Consider the following 20,121-nt stretch of genomic DNA (forward strand, 5'->3'; position numbering starts at 1 on the left):
TCGCAGCAGTATGTAAAACAGGTGCACACACAACAACAAGATACAGTAATCATTTAAAGTCATGATATCCTTTTTTTGTTTTACAGCCTGAAATGATAATACATAAAAATATATATTTTTCCAGTGTGATTTACACATTTTGCCTTGCAACATTACAGTGAAATAGTTTTTATCAAAATTATGAAAATTATAATGAAAAAGTAGAATAGCAGGGTTGGAAAAGTGATGAGTCCCCAGATTTAAAACTTTGTGGAGGCACCTTTTGCTTTAATTACAGCATCAGTCTGTTTGGATCTGTCTCTACCAGCTTTGTGCACATGGATTAGGAAATAAGTCCCCATTCTTCCTGCAGAACTGTTCCAGTTAAGAGGGAGAGTTAAAGCCTTTGAAATCTTTTTAGATCCTTCTCCTAACTTGTGCCTATCCACAACTTTATCCCGGAGCGCTTTTGAAAGCATCTTTCCAACCATGGTGAAGTATTTGTGTTACCATGAGGAGATGAATCCTCAAGGAACAGCTGATTTTATTCTGACATAAAAATAAAAAACACCACAGCTGATGTCAGGTGGAGGCAAATTAACTTGGTGTGTTATCTGAAAGGTGACTGGTTAAACCTGAGAATGTTTATAATGGTTATTCTAAAGAGACTCATCACTTTTCCAACACTGCTGCTTCTAGTTTTTAGTCATAATAGCAGCAGGAAGCGTCATGCAGGACTACAGCAGCAGAGAACTGCGAGACGACAAAGCACAAACAACTCCGGGGAAGAAGTTGAATTAGTAACATGCATTGATGAGACGTGAATGAATGAAATTAAAATCACAAGGACTGAAAGAACAACAGGACCAAGATCTACTAAAGAAAATTCCTAGATTGACAGGATTTTTCAAGGTTGCGGACTCTTCTTCTGTTCTAGTTGGGTTTTTTATGATAAAGGATGATTAATAATAAATAAAATAAACAGTAGCCTAGGGGCCCCTGACCTCCTTAATTCGCCACTGGGCTTATATATATGTGTGTGTGTGTGTGTGTGTGTGTGTGTGTGTGTGTGTGTGTGTGTGTGTGTGTGTGTGTGTGTATATAATGTATTATCATTTATGTAAAACAAAAAAGTGACTATTTCAAAAGGGTATCATGCCTTTCTATAGGCACTGTAATCGCATCACACAAATACATCTCATGTGCATGTGTATATATATGTATATTTTGATTCTAATATTTTATTTTACTAATTTATATTTTACTATTTTATATTTTTTCCATTTTTTCTTGAAAGCTGCTAAAAAAACAATGACAATAAAGACATTGAATTAAACTAAAAACCCGACATATTTTCCATGTCAGTTGATTCACTCCTAACATATAATTATGTGTGGTCTAGTATTAAAAATATAAATAATATTTAATGTTACGCCAAACACTAACTCCGCCCTCGTCGCTATTGAACGCCACGTACAGTTTGTCTCAACGCACCTTAAGCCACGGGGCTGACGCTTAGATACACTTTGATTGACACGTCGACCGTCCAATCAGCTCTCAACGCGACAGTTTTACAAAGAAAGCCTACTTCTCTGACCAATCAGGAGAGGTTAGGGGCGGGGCGTTGCTATGGTAACCACAGCTTTTTTTTTCTCTCCCCCTTCTGTAGGTTGAGTCCACAGGAGGTTTGTGTGTTGGTGGTGGATGACAGCTGTAAACAAGCTCCGGAGGACCTCTAAACGGTACAAACGCGCTAAAGAGTAACAAAAAGAGCACCTTAAAGTAAGTGTCAGCTTATAAGTTACTGTTATTTAACATTAAATGTCATTTAACTGTACGCTAAGGGTTGTTTTGTAGCTTTTATGCAGCTACGGGATAATGAATTAACTAGCAACCGTCTTCACTTAACCGCCTGCTAATTGTGTGTTTGTCTTGAAATGTGAGTTGTAAGGCTGTGGTAGAGGAGTTGTTTCTTTTTAATAAGCTCCCTGTGTCTTTATCCACTACACACGTGTGTTGCACAGTCATTTGCTCTGTTGCTTTTGAGATTAAGACTAACTTCAGTTCAGTTCAATTCAGTTTATTAAAGAAGGGGACAGTGGAAATGAATAAAACACACGATCATACATGGGTTGAAATGGCCAGAATCAGCCAAAAGGATCATTTTTACCTGTTGTCCCCTGGCATCCATGTGTATATATATAAAAAATACAAATAAAAAAGATAAAGAACAACAACAGCAGGACAGAATCCAACAGAACAGGTAGTAAGGTAAAATAACAGTGCCAAATACAAAATGGCAGTAAAAAAAACAATGTATGTTGAGCCTGGAGTCTTGCATAACATCATTTCATATTGTCTTTGGGTGAAGCTGCAGTTTGTTCTCCTTTTGCAATGATTGAGAAACTGAGGGTGTTGCTTTTTTGTGTGTGTAAAGATAAAGCACCTGCCAACACTGCACTGGTTAGACGCAAGCTCAATGAGATATGTCCCATATTCATGTTACATCACATACATTTTTTATTGATTTACTGTATGTATCTAACCAGATGGTGAGGGCTAAAGCCATGGTCCGTTGTGGGCTGGTTCTGCTGAGTCTGTGGCTGTGTATCCAGTCCGTGCCCATCAGTGTGGACAAGAGCAAAGAAAAGCCTCAAGTGGAGGAACTGGGGCCACCGGAGAGTGCTGTGAGTCAGATGGACAGTGTCGTATGAGGCAATATCACACTTAAATCTGGGTCTTACAGCGAATCGCACCAAATACATGTCAGTCATCCAAAGAAGGGGAATCATTTGGGCTTACCTCAGACAGCTTGTGTCTAAAAGGTTGAGTGGGAAATTACATTTGGTGTGTTTAAGTAATAAAATCATTATACAAACAGGCACTTAAAGTAATGGATCTGGAACCTGTTAGATGGCACCACTGCCAAATCCTCAGGAAACATAATTTACTGGGTTTTGAAAGCTTTGTAAGCTTTTCATTTTTAAAACTTCAAGTGTGTGAACAACCTTGCTCCAGAAATGCTCTGCCAACTTGTAAACAAACAGAGCAGTAGCATCAGAACTAGGGGTGCAACAAGTGGAAATTGTAGAATAGCGAAACGTAGAACAACATTCGGACAATCGTCCTTCACGGTGTTGGGCCCCAAACTGTGGAGTCCATTACCACCGGACATCAAAACACTGACAGAGCTTAAGGTTTTTAACAAACAATTAAAACAATGGTTAAAACTGAAAAACACCTGTGAACAGTGACCCTCACACACAGGGAAAGTGCACACACGCACACACGCACGTCCACACACACACACACACACACAAACACACACACATTGTTGTCCTTGTTTTTGTCATTATGTCTGTTGTGTTTGATGTTCTGTATTCTAACGTGTGTATTGTTTTTAACTTTGCTTGTGTAACTTTTAGTAAAGGCCTAACCCGGGACAGGGGCTGCAAATTAGTCTCAACTAGAAACCTGTATGCATAGCATCTATTTTATAGTTTATATGAAATAATGCATGTTTGTGTCCCTGCTCAATAAACTTCTAATTTAATCTAATCTAAAAGTATTTGCTCAAAACAAACAAGAGCAACATCAGGTTAAATTAGGAGCCAACACACATTAGTGACACATACATTTTTTCTTTACCATGCCTCTAAGTCAAGTTAGATATCAACAAGTTAAATGTAGAATTTTAGTTCTCTATTAAAAAAAACACTGATGTGTCTTCAGGAGACTGGGCTGCACTACGACCGCTACCTCAGGGAAGTCATTGAGTACCTCGAGAAAGACCCCCACTTTAAAGAAAAGCTCAAAAATGCCAACATGGATGACATCAAGGTACGTCCGCTCACTAAACATGCCATTATTTTGCAAGCTCTTGGTTGACATGAGCATTTTGTATTGAACTGTTGATTTTCTTCTTGCAGCTGGGCAAACTTTCCAAAGAGCTGGACTTTGTACACCACAATTTTCGGACCAAGCTCGACGAGCTGAAGAGGGAGGAGATGAACAGGCTGCGGATGCTCATCAAAGTCAAACATGACATCCAGGGGGAGAATGGTAAGTGTCCTGCATTTTATCATCCGTGCTTCCTGTAGTTTTGTAATCGATACACATCAGCAGTTGGGTCATTGAATATAGGAACAGGAACATGATGTAATACTGTATCTACCACATCTAACAGTGACTAACGCTGGCTATTGTGAACTTCTGTGTGAAAGGTATTAGATATTAGATTACATGTAGTTAAAGAAGATGTTACCGGCACCAAGTCAAAGGCCAATAACATAAGACAAAACCAGGTTCAAATGCAAAAATGATTCATTGTTCCTGGACAAAAAGAACTAAACCTGGACCAAAACAACAAAAAGGGCCAGATGTGCTGGTGAAAATAAGCCTAACAGGTGCTCTGACCAACCACACAATGGCCCGTTGGACCAGGGACAATGAACTGCCTCAATGAGAAACTAAACCTTAAAGCAAAACAGTGAAAACAGTGATGCCTGTTCCATCCTTCCCAAGCAAAATAAGATTAAATAAAAGGAAAACTGCATAAAGAAAATTATGCAACGTAGAACAGGTTGAAGTCACCTTTTACAAACATTATAGTATTATATTAAATATAAACACAGAAACCATTTGCTGTTGGGCTTAGAAAAACATTTACATTTATTAACGCTTCCGTGACTCTTTTCCAGTGTTTGAGCTGTAAAACTTAAGTAAACAAAGCCGGTACTTGCCTCGCTGTGTGTCAGTTATTTGGTACAGAGCTACTGAAGCACAAAATGTCTTTTGGAAGCACAGGGGACACAATCTCTCAATCCCTGTTTCAGTGAGTGCCATCTAAAATACGTTCTGTAGATCGCTTTTATATTTTAAGATCAAGAAAACACATGATGATCTTTAACAACCCTTAATTATTCCCTTCCTTGCAGGCCGGACAGTGGACCACCACGCCCTCTTGAAACAGTTTGACCACCTGAACCACCTGAACCCAAACACGTTCGAGGTGGAAGACCTGGACCGCCTCATACAATCGGTAAAAGAAGTGATTAAAAAAAACACCTCAACACTTCATTGTTTAGTCTAAATAGACTTTTCTCAGAAAGAATTTTCACTCAGCTGCTGTAATTGTGGCTCCTCATTCATAGGAGAGCTGACTGAGAGGGACATGATAGCGTACCAAAATGAGGAAATTTTCTGGTGTTGAAACAGAGCCAAAATAAAGAAATGACTCACTGTTGCCCCAGAGCATATTGACTGTTGAACTGTCACAAACAGCTGAAAGTTGAAGCACAACCACAAACTAACACACAAACCCTCAGGCTACCTGATGTCCGCAAAGTGATTTCTTTGACGTTTTATAAGCTTACACTGACCCTGTCCCTCTACACTGTTTGTGGGTACTGTAGTGCTGCTGCTTGTATATCCCAGCCATAACTGTAATCACAGGAAGGAACACCTTGCCTCATTTTATTACTATAATTAGGATGGATGAACCTTAAGAGAATTACAGGTGTCGTGTTTCTCAGGACCTACTAACTGGTCCGGCGTTATAAGATTACAAATAACTTGGAGGCATTCACAGCTTCATGTCCTTTTGTTGGGGAGAGTTTAAGAGCAATTCAGGTTCACAGGGGTCAGCAGTATAGTGTGTCAAGACATAAAGGACTCTTCTCGCATAAACTGTGTAATGCTGCTGAGTGGCTTTGTAGGGCAGAACAGAGGTGTATGTTTGCACATGATTAGCCCCTATTATATACTACGATACATGTATATAAGCACTGAACAGTTTCTGTAATTTGCCCTGCGTGGGCTAAACTCGAGGACCATATTTGATAGATCCTGCCTGAGACATCACTTCATTAAATGCACCCTCAGTCTGCTGTGAGACATAAATGTATTCAGCGAAGTGATCGTACCAGGAGAACTCTGATTGCACCACTTTTGTTTGAATCACTTCCAGAAAAGTGAGCATAGCAGTATTTCCTGTCCTCAACCTTTTTTTTCATTTCTTTTGTAGGCGACAAAAGACCTGGAGAACTTTGACAAGAACCGCCACGATGAGTTCAAGAGGTACGAGATGACGAAGGAGTACAAGAGGAGGGAACATCTGAAGACCATGAATGAGGAGGACCGCAAGAAGGAGGAGCAGCACTACGAGGAGCTGAGAAAGAAACACCAGGAGCATCCCAAAGTCAACCACCCGGTGAGACTCCTGCTGTGATGACATTTATGCAAACAGAGATGAAAACTCATTACATATGGAGTACAGGAGTCAGTTGAGCAGGTCATGGGAGGGTTGATTAAAAAGAGAAATCCTGAAGGAGACATACGCGTGTGAGGTAAGGACACATACGCAATGTCCCCTCCAATTCGTCCCTATAGATCAAGGCTCAAAACACGTTTTATGTGTATTTTATTTACCATTGTTATTTTTACTTAAATGTTACCTTCCGAATGCACTATGTACAGCACTTTGGTCCGTGTGAACTATGGTAAATGTGCTTGATACATACATTTTACTTACTACGTACGTACTAGGTCCTTGAAGATGAAATGAAGAAGGTGTGTGTGTGTGTGTTTGTGTAGGGCAGTGAAGACCAGCTGAAGGAGGTGTGGCAGGAGTCAGACGGTATGGACCCAGAGAACTTTGATCCCAAGACCTTCTTCAAAATGCACGGTAATCAGAGATCACATGTGTCTATAGAGCCAACAACAACTAAGGACTGTCTGAGCTCTCGGTCTGTCTTAGCTATACGACCAGTTTTGTATCTGGCACTGAATTGTCGTTCTACAATCTAGTGACAAAAGTCTTCCCTCTTAAAAAAAGGATCTTTGGGTGCACTCACACTGTCCGTCCGTACCGTGCCCTGTGCTTTAGGGTACTTGTCCCCCCCTCCCTCTCTCCCTGTGCCCCAGACCCGTTTGTACTCACACTACCTGGGCCTTGGCGCGAATGCTTCTTGCTGCCTATACGTCATCACGCTGTAACACGTCACACGCATTGATGACGTCATCGCGATGCATCGCTTTGTTTTACAAATCTTTCCGTAGACCTCAGAGTTTTTGTGCGTCTTGTCGACTGTTTTTGAATATTTTCATCCGACCAAATCTGCAGTAAACACCTCCGCATCACACCAACGTGAACCTTTCGCCGCCATTGTTTTAAATGTCTTCGCGTGGTCCCTCCTTCTTTTTTCTATGTCCGAACAGACACACATGCCGTAGGCCTCTTGCTCTTGCTCGTGCTTGTGCTCGTGCTCGTACACGTGCGCACGCTCGTGCTCGTACATTTGCAAACGTGCTTTACAAAAGCCCACCTCTCCCAAACGGGCCGTGACTGGCAACCGTACCGCTCCTGGATGCGGTACGGTCACACTGATCACACTGGTCAAACAAACTAGAAGCGTGCTTGGGCACGTTACGGATGGACATTGTGAGTGCGCCTTTTGTGGTTAATAAATAGTGTGGTAGATTAGTTGACTAATGCGCACCATGTAGGCTTAAAACACTGTTGACATAATCTGATACGCCTGTGAAAACACTATGGATGAAATGATGCTTCATTACAGTCATTTGCTTTGTGTTGCAGACAGCAATGGAGATGGTTTCTTTGACGAGAACGAGCTCGAAGCTCTCTTCACTAAAGAGGTATTTTGTCTAAATACACGTTTTAGGATAATATAATATATAAATGACGAAGCCTCCAAAGTTAAATTGGCATCTTTTTGTGTCCTCAAGCTGGAGAAAGTGTACAACCGTGAAAACGAAGAAGACGACATGGTTGAGATGGAGGAAGAGAGACTTCGTATGAGAGAGCATGTTATGAACGAGGTGAGCCACCACAACAACAAATCTGGATATACACTTCTATCATAATATAGTTCATTTAATTAATTAATTAATTAATTAAATTCATCTCCATAACTATATATATGTATCACGATATAGCATGTTTTCTGCAAATGTCATAAATAAATAGTCGATATGTATATTTATGGATACTCCTGTGTGAGTTAAATATTTGACAAACGAAAAGTTTTGAGTATTTTCTTATTTTATTAAGAACTTTAGACTAAACTAAATTATATTTATTAAAATATATATATATATCTAGCTACACACGCTATGTTTACAAGTAGGCACACAAATAGTATGATGTAAAAACAAAACCACAATCTAAAAATGACAGTCCCTGAAAATGTTTCATGAAATTTTCTGAGAAATTTGAAATTAGTTTGTAGTAAGTCTTTGTTATTATCAATGTAGATGATGTAATTGTGTATCACGATATTGTGATACAGGATTTCATCACGATACAGTTTCACTGAAAGACGATAAATGATCATATTAAATTATTGCACAGCAGAAGTAAAAAGATTCAAACCTTCTTCCTTTGGATGTTTGACTATATTGCACCAGAACGTAGTTCCAAGCGTACTGTCCCTCCGTGTTTTGTTAAAGTGCAGTATTAATATTTGATAGGTTCTAATCTTCACTTATAGCACCCCTATTTAATCCATCAACTAAATTACACTGCAAAAATTCACTATCCATCCAAACGCTGCCATAACCAGTACCCAATCAGAACAGCAGTGTGTCAGATGGAGAAATGGACAAAATTTACACAAACCTTTTTAATGTGTTAAACAGTAACAGTAAACTAAACCGTGTTCTTCAAAGAGTTAAAAGGTCGAGGCTTTCCTCCGTCCAACAATGAACCTTGAAATCCATTTATTGACCCTCACATTGATTAAAGCAGCCTCATGTGTTGACGTTCAGGTGGACACCAATAAAGACAGACTCGTGTCTATGGACGAGTTCATCACGGCCACTAAGAGGGAGGAGTTCAGGGAAAAAGACGAGTGGGAGGTAAGAGATCGATTTTTATAGAAAAGTCAGTAATATGAGGTTTATTGAGTTCAGTCAAAATATGATCAAGTCCAGTTGGCTGGTAAACTGATAAAACAAAAGAGGTACAAATGCAGGCTAATTTAAGACCAACTGTTATTTATTCAGCTCAGTACATCCCATAACCGCCTGCCCTCCGCAGACTCTAGATCAAAACCCTCTTTACACCGAGGAGGAGATGAGAGAGTTTGAACAGCATCTGGTCAACGAGGAGAACGTCATCCACCAGAAGTCGGTGGAGCTGCAGAAACAGCGGGAGGAGCTGGAAAGGAAACAGGAAGAACTTAATGCTCAAAAAGTGGGGCTACAGCAGGTGAGCTAAAAAAAGCAAAACATCTCATCTCATCTTCACTCTCTTATCCGGGGTCGGGTCGCGGGGGCACCAGCTTTAGCAGGGGACCCCAAACTTCCCTTTCCCGGGCCACATTAACCAGCTCTAACTGGGGGATCCTGAGGCGTTCCCAGGCCAGTGTGGTGATCTAATCTCTCCACCTGGTCCTGGGTCTTCCCCGAGGCCTCCTCCCAGCTGGACGTGCCTGGAACACCTCCCTAGGGAGGCGCCCAGGGTTCATCCTTACCAGATGATCCTGAACCACCTCAACTGGCTCCTTTCAACGCAAAGGAGCAGCGGCTCTACTCCGAGTTCCTCACGGATGGCTGAACTTCTCCCCCTCTCTCTAAGGGAGACTTCAGCCCCCCTCCTGAGAAAACACATTTCGGTCGCTTGTACCCGCGACCTCGTTCTTTCGGTCATGACCCAGCTTTCATGAGGTGAAATACAAATAAGTAGCAGAAATTCTTCCCCTTTATAGTCTGCAGTCGCTTGACAGCTGCAGTGGATGTCATCATCTCCACACAGTAATCCCTATTTCAAACGTTAGGTTATTTCTAATTGACTGAATGGTGGTACTTTTCTGTAGCAGCGCTGTTGAGCCGCACCCAAACGATCCTGTGCACATACACCACTACTTACTGATGCCAAGTTAGTGACCCAGTGGACACGTTAAAGGAACCAAGACCTATTCAGCTATTTTTTTATCATGGCTCAGGGGATTTAAAGGCACGTCCAAGTGTAATGTAATGTGCCGATATGATACTGTTGTATTTCCATGAATAATCTAAGCAGAGGTTCCCACGTATTGTATGATGCTCTGACATTTTCCATCTTGTTTTTTCTTCTCAGGCGGTAGAAGAAATGGAAAGGATAAAATCTGACATCAAACGTAAGTATCTCTATCACATCGCAAAGACTGTTGTCTAAACTCGACTCAACCAAGGAGCGTTGACTCAGATTCTTACAGTACACACGCAGCTAAACGGCCGCTCCTGACATCTATTATTGCACTTTTATACAGTTGGTTGCCTGGGTCCAGACCTTTAATCTGTCCACTCCACCAATCGACTGATTCGTCTTTAATCTGGCATCTGTTTTATTATTATTTATTTATTTAATCTTTATTTAATAAAGCAGTCTTGTTGAGATTAAGATCTTTTTCAAGAGAGGCCTAAAAACATTCACAAGAACACAACTAACAGAAGAGAAGCCATACACTTATGAGGAGCATTTTAAGATTACAAAATAAAAGTGTTAAATGCCAGAAAGGTAAGTCTTGCTTTAAACGCTCCTTTAAAGGTGCAGGTTTAAAACATTTTCAGCTTCTGTGCATGCAGCAGCAGCAGCCTTCAGAAAAGACTCAAAAACTCTTCTAGCATTAACAGAAATATCTAAAATGTCATTATTAGCTTCACGATCATGTAAATGATAAATAAATCTCCACCATGACTCTCTGTTGCAGAGCCGGGCGCTGCTGTAGCTGAAGGCGAACCAGCACCAGTTGTACCAGGAAACAGTCAACCACTGGCCCCGGCTCACCAGCAGCAAGATGTACCAGTGCCAGGACACTCTTAGCAGCCTCAATCCTCTGTGTGCTGTATGGGTGCCAGTGAGAGTGCGCGCGTGTGTGTGTTTGATTTATGATTCCAATTTTCAATTTTTGTGTAGGATTTTCAAAACACCACTTGAAAGAAATCTGCCTAGATATTAAAAGCACTTGAGAAAATCTGATTTCAGGTTTCAGATATGGTCCCGGTGCCCTTTAATGCCCGACCGCGCTGCATAAATCAGAAACGTGGAGCCGGTCCAGTCGTGAACAATCGACCCTTTTGTTTTTCTCGTTTTTGTTTGTTTATCACGGTAAGGACTCTGTTCTCCATGGGAAGTGCTTTTGGAGTGAATGTTTTGTTTAGTGCACACTGTAGTTCGTCACTGTCTCTTTAGAGGAAACACTTTGAAGGTTATTTATTTATTCCATTAAAGAGAGCGCATTATTACATAAAAATGAATGTGAGAACCTTAGAGTTTATGTTGTGCTGCTGACTAAAGAATGAAACGGTCCTTTTTGTTTCATGTAGTATTATATAAATACATTTACACACAGAAGAGCAACCATTCTGGATCCATACAAATGTGTTTAGTTCTTTAATAACTTGCATTTCATCATGTTCATTTTCAGTTTAATGGGTTCATTTAAGCGACACGGTGGTGTGGTGGTTAGCACTGTCGCCTCACAGCAAGAAGGTTCCAGGTTCGCACCCCGTCCTGGGCCTTTCTGTGTGGAGTTTGCATGTTCTCTCCGTGTCTGCGTGGGTTTTCTCCGGGTACTCCGGTTTCCTCCCACAGTCCAAAAGACGTGCACGTGTTTGGTTCATTGATGACTCTAAAATTGCCCGTAGGTGTGAATGGTTGTCTGTCTCTGTTCGTCTCTATGTGTCCTGTGATAGACTGGCGTGCTGTACCCCGCCTCACGCCCAATGTCAGCTGGGATCGGCTCCAGCACCCCCCGCGACTCCGACCCGGGATAAGCGGTTGAAGATGAATGGATGAATGAATGAATGGTTTAATTTAAAAATGTATTCTGTCAAACAACATTTCATAATTGTTCTCTAATGCGTCTTAACCATTTTAAATAAGCTCTTAGGAAAACTGTGACACTTCCCGTTTTTTTCAGACCTTTAGCTTTGAAGCTCATCTATGCACACAGCTAAAAATGTCCTTTACCTGCATAAGATGCGTATATGCTTTGGACCAGATGATTGAAGAACCTGTTTAGTTTACAGATGAAGTTACGTACATTAGATATTTAAATCTTTTAATATAATTGTGGTGTTAGAGTGACGACTGTGTGGATTCTTAAGTGGCTGTATGTGTACGGTGAGTTTGTGCGTCTGTGAGTTTGAGTCATTTTCCATGCTATAGAGTCATTTTTAAGGTATTTATTCTCTACGGACACCACTGTAAATTAAACCGCGGCAGGTTGAATTTGACCTCGTCTCTTATCATTAGAGATGGAAGTTTTAAATTCAACTCTAAAAAGAATCACAGGATCAAAACTGTGTCGATTAGATATTAAACACAACAGATCAGAGATAGAATAAGCACTCGAAGAGGATTCATCTTTTGAGCAAATGAAGTACCATAGACCCGTTGATATTACGTCCTGTGGGTTTGATATACAGTGTCCTGTGAGGAAGTCATGAAACTGTTGTTCGAGGTGTGACTGTGGACATTAAAATGAATGAACTCGCAGGTTTGAGTCTCTTCTTTGGCTCCCTGATTATCTAAAAAACAGTGTGAGATCGATCGTAGTAGAGTAGAGGTTCAGTTTTGTCCGTACGATTCACTGAAGCGCTCGTTGAGGTAAACGCCTGATTTAATCGGAGGGTATTTGTTGGAGCCGTCGCAGCAGGTGATCATAGCCTCGTCGTCCGGCTGGACGAAGAAAGCCAGAGACTGACGGGTGCTGGAGTCTCCAGCCGGGGGCAGCAAAACTCTGTGGAGCTGAGGGAGAAGAAAAAACTGCAATTATATACTGTAAATTCTTTTTTTGTGTCATTTCACGTCATATTGACATTTCTGACTTTGATTACTCCTTTAATAGTTGTAGCTATAATGGGATTTGTATCATCTTAACCTTTCTTATCAGGGTAAAGCAGAAAACAAGACGTCTTCTGGATCAGTTAGACCTGGAAAATGCCCTGTTAAGCCCGCTGTACATACTTGTGTCCTATTTATAATTATTATTCTTATATAATTATACACTTTATACAGCAAACAATTACGCAGGTATTAAAAACAGGAGACTCAAGAAGCAAAAAATAGCATAATACTAATAATAAACATTTGATAATGATAAAAAAAAACTAAGAACAAAAGCCATAAAATAAGGATGAGGACGAAATAAATCAAATAAATAGTAACAAATATGTAGGAAGGTGCAATTCATTAAATGCAAAAATCATAAAAAAGTTTTGAGCTGTTGTTGATGGAAGTTTCGATCGTATCGCTGTATAACAAGAATCTGAATCCCCCAAACATGTGACATATGTGCCTGATTGTCCCCTCGACTCACCACAGAGACAAAGTGATCGCTGGTCCAGCGCTGCATCAGGTCAGCGACATTGATGAGGACCGTTCCGGGGATGGTGGGAGCACTGATGAATTCACCTGAACGTTTACGCACCTGAAGATAAGAAGAAGTGTGGAAAATACATTTTCAGTTTTGGTAATCACTGATTCTGAAGACAAAGTGGCAAATGTGCTGCATCCAGACAGGTAGAGGTGGAGGTGGAGGTGGAGATGTCAGCGGTGTTACCTGCAGCCCATCAGAGCTTGAGAACAACAGGGTGATGCTGCCGTAGTCTGAATGTTCTCCACATCGCAGCTGACCCTCCTTCACTTTCCCGTGGTTTACTGGTGGGTAGTACAGAGTCCGCAGCGTTGTGCCGTTCTCATCAGCTGGAGGAGACACAACCACAACTGGTATTTTAGTATCACAAGACTTCACAGCGGGCCAAAGACGCAGCACTACACTGTGAGTTAAAGTGTTCGCGGCTGTGGTAAAAGAACAACAAGGTACTTTAAGGCGGTCTGAGGACATATTTTAAAGGAGGTGCTGTTGGGGGGCAGCAGCAGCTCAGTCCAGTGAGACTTGGCTTGGCCAGTTCATGGATCGCGTGTAGAGCGTGGACTGGTAGCTGCAGAGGAGGTGGTTGAAACATGGGACAGGTCTGCTCTGTGTCCCCAGAGTCAGGACTAAACATGGGACAGGTCTGCTCTGTGTCCCCAGAGTCAGGACTAAACATGGGACAGGTCTGCTCTGTGTCCCCAGAGTCAGGACTAAACAGGGGACAGGTCTGCTCTGTGTCCCCAGAGTCAGGACTAAACATGGGACAGGTCTGCTCTGTGTCCCCAGAGTCAGGACTAAACATGGGACAGGTCTGCTCTGTGTCCCCAGAGTCAGGACTAAACATGGGACAGGTCTGCTCTGTGTCCCCAGAGTCAGGACTAAACATGGGACAGGTCTGCTCTGTGTCCCCAGAGTCAGGACTAAACATGGGACAGGTCTGCTCTGTGTCCCCAGAGTCAGGACTAAAGATGGGACAGGTCTGCTCTGTGTCCCCAGAGTCAGGACTAAAGATGGGACAGGTCTGCTCTGTGTCCCCAGAGTCAGGAGTAAAGATGGGATAGGTCTGCTCTGTGTCCCCAGAGTCAGGACTAAACATGGGACAGGTCTGCTCTGTGTCCCCAGAGTCAGGACTAAACACGGGACAGGTCTGCTCTGTGTCCCCAGAGTCAGGACTAAACATGGGACAGGTCTGCTCTGTGTCCCAAGAGTCAGGACTAAACATGGGACAGGTCTGCTCTGTGTCCCCAGAGTCAGGACTAAACATGCGACAGGTCTGCTCCGTGTCCCCAGAGTCAGGACTAAACATGGGACAGGTCTGCTCTGTGTCCCCAGAGTCAGGACTAAACATGGGACAGGTCCGCTCTGTGTCCCCAGAGTCAGGACTAAACATGGGACAGGTCTGCTCTTTGTCCCCAGAGTCAGGACTAAAGATGGGACAGGTCTGCTCTGTGTCCCCAGAGTCAGGACTAAACATGGGACAGGTCTGCTCTGTGTCCCCAGAGTCAGGACTAAACATGGCGTCCTGATGGTGTGGAAGCAAAACACTGCTGCTGAATGAGAAGACTGCTCTGTAGGCTGCGCGTGTGACAAGAGGGTGAGTGGGTTTTTTCAAGAGCAAGGAAAGTCTGAATCACCAGAGCAGTTAGGAAACGGGTGGACAACACTACACACTTCCTTAGAAACCATCTCCACTGCATCCCTGAGCAGATCTACTTTGCAAATGAAGGGTGTTCACACTCGTGCTCAGGAGACTCCAGGCAGACAAACATAAGCTTCACAGTGTCAACACATATCAGCTATCTACACTCAGGAGATAAGGGATTACTCCTGGATCGATACAGCAATAAATGTGAACTTATTAGACTTTGGAAACGTTTGCTCAATATGTCAGATAACAGCGTCAACAAGAAGGATTTTTATATTTGTCAATCACACTTTTCCTCACGGGCTGCAGAGGTTCATGCTGTTTTTAAAGGAAGCTGAATTAGGAAATACTGTATATAAGTGTAGTAATAATTGATCGTGCAGCATGAACACAATCAGAGGAAAGCTACTAAATGGTTAAAATATATCTTGCTAAAACCAAAATTACAAACATACACTCACCGGACACTTTATTAGGTGTAACTGCTTGTTAACGCAAATTTCTAATCAGCCAATCACATGGCAGCAACTCAGTGCATGTACGCATGTAGACATGGTGAAGAGGATGTGCTGCAGTTCAAACCGAGCATCAGAACGGGGAAGAAATGTGAGTGAAGTGACTTTGAACGTGTCGTGGTTGTTGGTGCCAGACGGGCTGCTCTCAGTATTTCAGAAACTGCTGATCTACTGGGATTTTCACGCACAACCATCTGTAGGGTTTACAGAGAAGGGTCCCAAAGAGAGGAAAGATCCAGTTAGCGGCAGTTCTGTGGGGGATGGGCTGAGAGGGAATGAGTCCCTAAGAGTGAATTTATGACAGAAACACTTCAATGGGGAAGTGAATGAACTGCTGCACTTTGTGGGGTCTGGACAGGGCAAATAGCGTGGAGTTGTATTCACTTTAATCTTTGATTAAATGATATTGGGTGGTTTTTATTGGTTGGTGATGTGGTGGCATCCCTGAGCGATACCTTTTTAAATGCTCTCCATCATTTAATCTCTCCAAAACGTTGACTGCAGCAGCCATGTTATGTCCTTCCTCATTTACTCTTAGAGGACTCCTACGTTTTTATAGATTGTTGAGCTACTTTTGGCGCTAAAAATGCTTTGTGAATTACACTTATCTCAAAAATTAGGAGTTATCTCATCTCATCTCATCTCATCTTCAGCCTCTTATCCGGGGTCGGGTCTCGGGGGCAGCAGCTTTAGCAGGGGACCCCAAACTTCCCTTTCCCGGGCCACATTAACCAGCTCTAACTGGGGGATCCTGAGGCGTTCCCAGGCCAGTGTGGAGATATAATCTCTCCACCTGGTCCTGGGTCTTCCCCGAGGCCTCCTCCCAGCTGGACGTGCCTGGAACACCTCCCTAGGGAGGCGCCCAGGGTTCATCCTTACTAGATGATCCTGAACCACCTCAACTGGCTCCTTTCAACGCAAAGGAGCAGCGGCTCTACTCCGAGTTCCTCACGGATGTCTGAACTTCTCCCCCTCTCTCTAAGGGAGATTCCAGCCCCCCTCCTGAGAAAACCCATTTTGGCCGCTTGTACCTGCGACCTCGTTCTTTCGGTCATGACCCAGCTTTCATGACCATAGGTGAGGGTAGGAACCAAGATTGACCGGTAGATCGAGTGCTTTGCCTTCCTCAGCTCTCTTTTCGTCACAACGGTGCGGTAGAGTGACTGCAGCTCCGCCCCCGCTGCTCCGATTCTCCGGCCAAACTCACGCTCCATCTTCCCCTCACTCGTGAACATGATCCTGAGGTACTTGAACTCCTCCAATTGGGGTCAGGACTCATTCCCTACCTGGAGTGAGACCAAGGTTAGGTCAGGGCCTACTCTTAGCCTTAAGATGTTTTGTGAATACGGCCCCAGGAGGTATTATTTCTAATTTATATTGCTTCTCTGGTCTCAATAACAACAACAACAGTGTTTGCATACTTCCTATTAAACTGTGTGCACTCAGGAACACGTCCGGGTCCAGACCCAGACTGATGGCCATCACCCTCATCACCCGCAGACTCAGCTCTTTGCAGCGCTGGAAGAAAGACGTCTGGATCTCCTGGAAGCCCTCCACAGCCGGCCATTTCTACGGCACAAGAGGAAAAGTGAATCAGAGCCTAACTCTCTCTGGTGCAATCAAACAGTTATAGTTTAACTTGTACTTTGACCTCCAAACTCTGTAATGTGATCAAAGTGTGTCAAACTTCAACAGTGAATCCTAACAATGTCCGGGTGAAGTGAAGCAATGTTGAACGCCTCCTTTAGGTCTCCCGGTCGACGTGGATTCAACCTGTAAAACAGTTCAAATGAGCAAACTGTGCAGATAAGGAGTGTGTTGTGTCCATGTTTTATGATTCCTACCTCTCCGTCTCCAGAGACACCCAGCCGTGGTTCGGACAGTTGGCAAAGCTTTTCCTGCTGAAGGGTTGTTTCACCTCCTCTGGCTGCAGGAAGAGTGTCTTGGATACGGCCAAAACCCCGTCCACCTATGCAGACACACTCACACTTTACTTTACTTTACTTTACATGCACTGGAGAACTACAGATTCAAGGTCAAGCCAAAACTAACTGTACAATATTGTGGGGATTGGAGTCAGGGTTCAGTGTTATATTTTATTTCGGGCATCTAGTAAGGATGACCCCTGGGTGCCTCCCTAGGGAGGTGTTCCAGGCACGTCCAGCTGGGAGGAGGCCTCGGGGAAGACCCAGGACCAGGTGGAGAGATTAGATCTCCACACTGGCCTGGGAACGCCTCAGGATCCCCCAGTTAGAGCTGGTTAATGTGGCCCGGGAAAGGGAAGTTTGGGGTCCCCTGCTAAAGCTGCTGTCCCCACGACCCGACCCCGGATAAGAGGCTGAAGATGAGATGAGATGAGATTTCAACAATTTCTTATTTATGTTAACAGTAACAGTCACTCATTTTAAGATTCTATAGAAAATAGTCTGTTTGATTTATTCTATGCACTCTTTTTCCTTTTCACCCACCAAGCACAATTTTTTACCATGTTGAAAAAATGTTTAACAACAAGCCTCATATTCAGTCTAACACCTCATTCAGATGGAGCAAACTGTTTTAAATGATTTAAATTGTAGTTTTTTTTATTTATTATTATTATTATTATTCATAAATTACAATCAAAGTCAGACAGACAAAAACAATTTAAAAAAAAAAATAAACCACACAAAGTATATATACACATTTATTCAAGATGTGTATAAATAAACACACTGACTTTTTCTTATTCTAAAAAGATAAAAACAAGAAAATTAAATAAATAAATGTAGAGAGGTAAATTAGGGATGCAAATAAATTCATATTGTAGATATATATTTATTTGTAATAGGCCCCAAAGTTAATCAGGCCACAAAAGGGCTAAATCACTACAAAATAAGAATAAAAAGAGGATAAAGTAAAGTTACGTTTACGACTTTAAGGAAGCTTTTCAAATACATTCTTGTGACAGTCTATAAATATGTTGCTTTATTAAATTATTTATCAGAGAAGTGACTTAAAAAATGAATGAAAAATGTAAAAAAATAAATAGGTTGCTATGACAACAGTAAGGATAAGGGTGGTAGTGGGAGCACTAGGGTGTCAGGTGTGACTTCTCCCTGGTTTCTGTTGCTATTACATTAAAAAAAATGTCAACAAAAACAACACATTGGAATGTTAACTTAGTCATTCTACAAGATAAAATTTGACATCCATTAAACTAAATTACCCAAATCTCGGCCAACTTTGAATCCCTTTAACATTGAATTTAGAATTATCCATTAGTCTGTCAAAATTATAATAGTTAAAGTATTAATACAGATGCTATGCTACAAGATTTTAAGAAGCTACAAGAGGAAATGTGATTATACAGCCTACCTTTTACTTCATTTATGTGCTTTCATTCGTTTACCTTAGATGTACTTATGTGATTATGATGTCAGCCTTATGTATATTTAATTTAAATATATTATTATTAAAAGATTGCTGCCGAAATACTCTACAATAGTTTGTTTGTGATGTTTGTGAGAATTTACAAATAAAGTTGTCATAAAAATAAGCCATTATATTGTATAGATTAAAATGTATACATTAAACATTAAAAGTTAAACATTAAAAGTTGTGTGTTCTTCCCCCAAAGGTGCATCAGAGCACCCCGCCTGTGCCTGTGCCCGGTTGCCTCACCTCCTCCTGAGTGATCCCAGTGTTGTGCAGGAACACAAACCCAACTTCTGTAAAAGCCTTTTGCAGCTCTTTGCTCAAAAGTCGCAGGTTCTCCTCAGTCACGTGCTCCTCACTGAGGCTGCACGCGCCGAAGTCCACCACCGGGATGCTCATGTTAAAATACAAAAGAATAAAAACAAAGGATGTCAACGTGGGGAGAACTACATCAACACACTGTCTGCGGGTAATGTGCTAAACACAGTCCACATTGTGTGTGGGGATTTGCAACCCTGGATTTGCAAAAAACAACTCTCGCGAGACTTGATTCCCGACCACCTTAACTGAGCTTTAGCGTTATGTCAATGCCTAACCGTTAACCATATTATGGAGGACATACAATTAATAGATGCATCAATAAGTGTTTAAATAAATCACTAAATGTATTATAAAAAATACAGGAATAAATAAATAAATACATCAATAAATGTTTAAAAAAATAAACGCATGAATAAATGTAAAAAAAATTACAGTAGTAAATAAATAAATGCATTAATAAATGTTTAAATAAATAAACGCATGAATAAATGTAAAAAAAATTACAGTAGTAAATAAATAAATGCATTAATAAATGTTTAAATAAATACAGTAATAAATAAATAAATGCATTAATAAATGTAAAAAAAATGACAGTAGTAAATAAATAAATGCATTAATAAATGTTTAAAAAAATACAGTAATAAATAAATAAATGCATTAATAAATGTCTAAGTAAATAAATAAATAGATGCATCAATAAATGTTTAAATAAATACAGGAATAAATAAATGAAGCATTAATAAATGTATAAATAAGTGAATAAATAATCAAATACATCAATAAATAAATGCATCAATAAATGGATAAATATACAGGAACAAATCAATATATTCATTATTAAGTGTATAGATAAATACAGCAATAA

The 20,121-nt window shown here is 41.4% G+C and overlaps 2 protein-coding genes across 2 annotated transcripts; one reads left to right on the forward strand and one right to left on the reverse strand.

Moving 5' to 3' along the window:
- The first annotated feature begins 1,658 nt into the window (after positions 1–1,658).
- On the forward strand, positions 1,659–11,534 carry LOC310949677 (nucleobindin-2-like). Its single transcript, XM_083917187.1, has 13 exons — positions 1,659–1,761; positions 2,529–2,666; positions 3,712–3,819; positions 3,909–4,041; positions 4,917–5,020; positions 6,005–6,190; positions 6,574–6,664; positions 7,577–7,635; positions 7,726–7,818; positions 8,767–8,856; positions 9,038–9,208; positions 10,079–10,118; positions 10,692–11,534. Exons 2-13 carry the CDS (start codon positions 2,529–2,531, stop codon positions 10,802–10,804), a joined length of 1,326 nt encoding a protein of 441 aa, XP_083773313.1. The 5' UTR covers positions 1,659–1,761; the 3' UTR covers positions 10,805–11,534.
- A 69-nt stretch (positions 11,535–11,603) lies between these two features.
- On the reverse strand, positions 11,604–19,342 carry LOC310949819 (uncharacterized protein). The gene is made up of 7 exons (XM_083917379.1): positions 19,182–19,342; positions 17,366–17,490; positions 17,228–17,294; positions 16,943–17,090; positions 13,548–13,690; positions 13,305–13,415; positions 11,604–12,733 (listed from the first exon to the last, which is right to left on the reverse strand). The coding sequence occupies exons 1-7, from the start codon at positions 19,332–19,334 to the stop codon at positions 12,554–12,556; spliced, it is 927 nt and encodes a 308-aa protein (XP_083773505.1). The 5' UTR covers positions 19,335–19,342; the 3' UTR covers positions 11,604–12,553.
- Between the last annotated feature and the right edge of the window lie 779 nt (positions 19,343–20,121).

Source organism: Echiichthys vipera (genome assembly GCF_963691815.1).
Source record: "Echiichthys vipera genome assembly, chromosome: 7".
Taxonomy (NCBI): domain Eukaryota; kingdom Metazoa; phylum Chordata; class Actinopteri; order Perciformes; family Trachinidae; genus Echiichthys; species Echiichthys vipera.

What these genes read in the sequence shown, in the direction of transcription:
- LOC310949677 (XM_083917187.1), top strand. Translation starts at nt 2,529, where the DNA reads ATGGTGAGGGCTAAAGCCATGGTCCGTTGTGGGCTGGTTCTGCTGAGT. An exon ending in TGGACCGCCTCATACAATCG is followed by an intron (nt 5,021 to 6,004) that starts GTAAAAGAAGTG and finishes TTTCTTTTGTAG; the next exon opens with GCGACAAAAGACCTGGAGAA. An exon ending in AAAAAGTGGGGCTACAGCAG is followed by an intron (nt 9,209 to 10,078) that starts GTGAGCTAAAAA and finishes TTTTCTTCTCAG; the next exon opens with GCGGTAGAAGAAATGGAAAG.
- LOC310949819 (XM_083917379.1), bottom strand. Translation starts at nt 19,334, where the DNA reads ATGAGCATCCCGGTGGTGGACTTCGGCGCGTGCAGCCTCAGTGAGGAG. An exon ending in CTTCACTTCACCCGGACATT is followed by an intron (nt 17,091 to 17,227) that starts GTTAGGATTCAC and finishes CTTGTGCCGTAG; the next exon opens with AAATGGCCGGCTGTGGAGGG. An exon ending in CAAGCTCTGATGGGCTGCAG is followed by an intron (nt 13,416 to 13,547) that starts GTAACACCGCTG and finishes TCTTATCTTCAG; the next exon opens with GTGCGTAAACGTTCAGGTGA.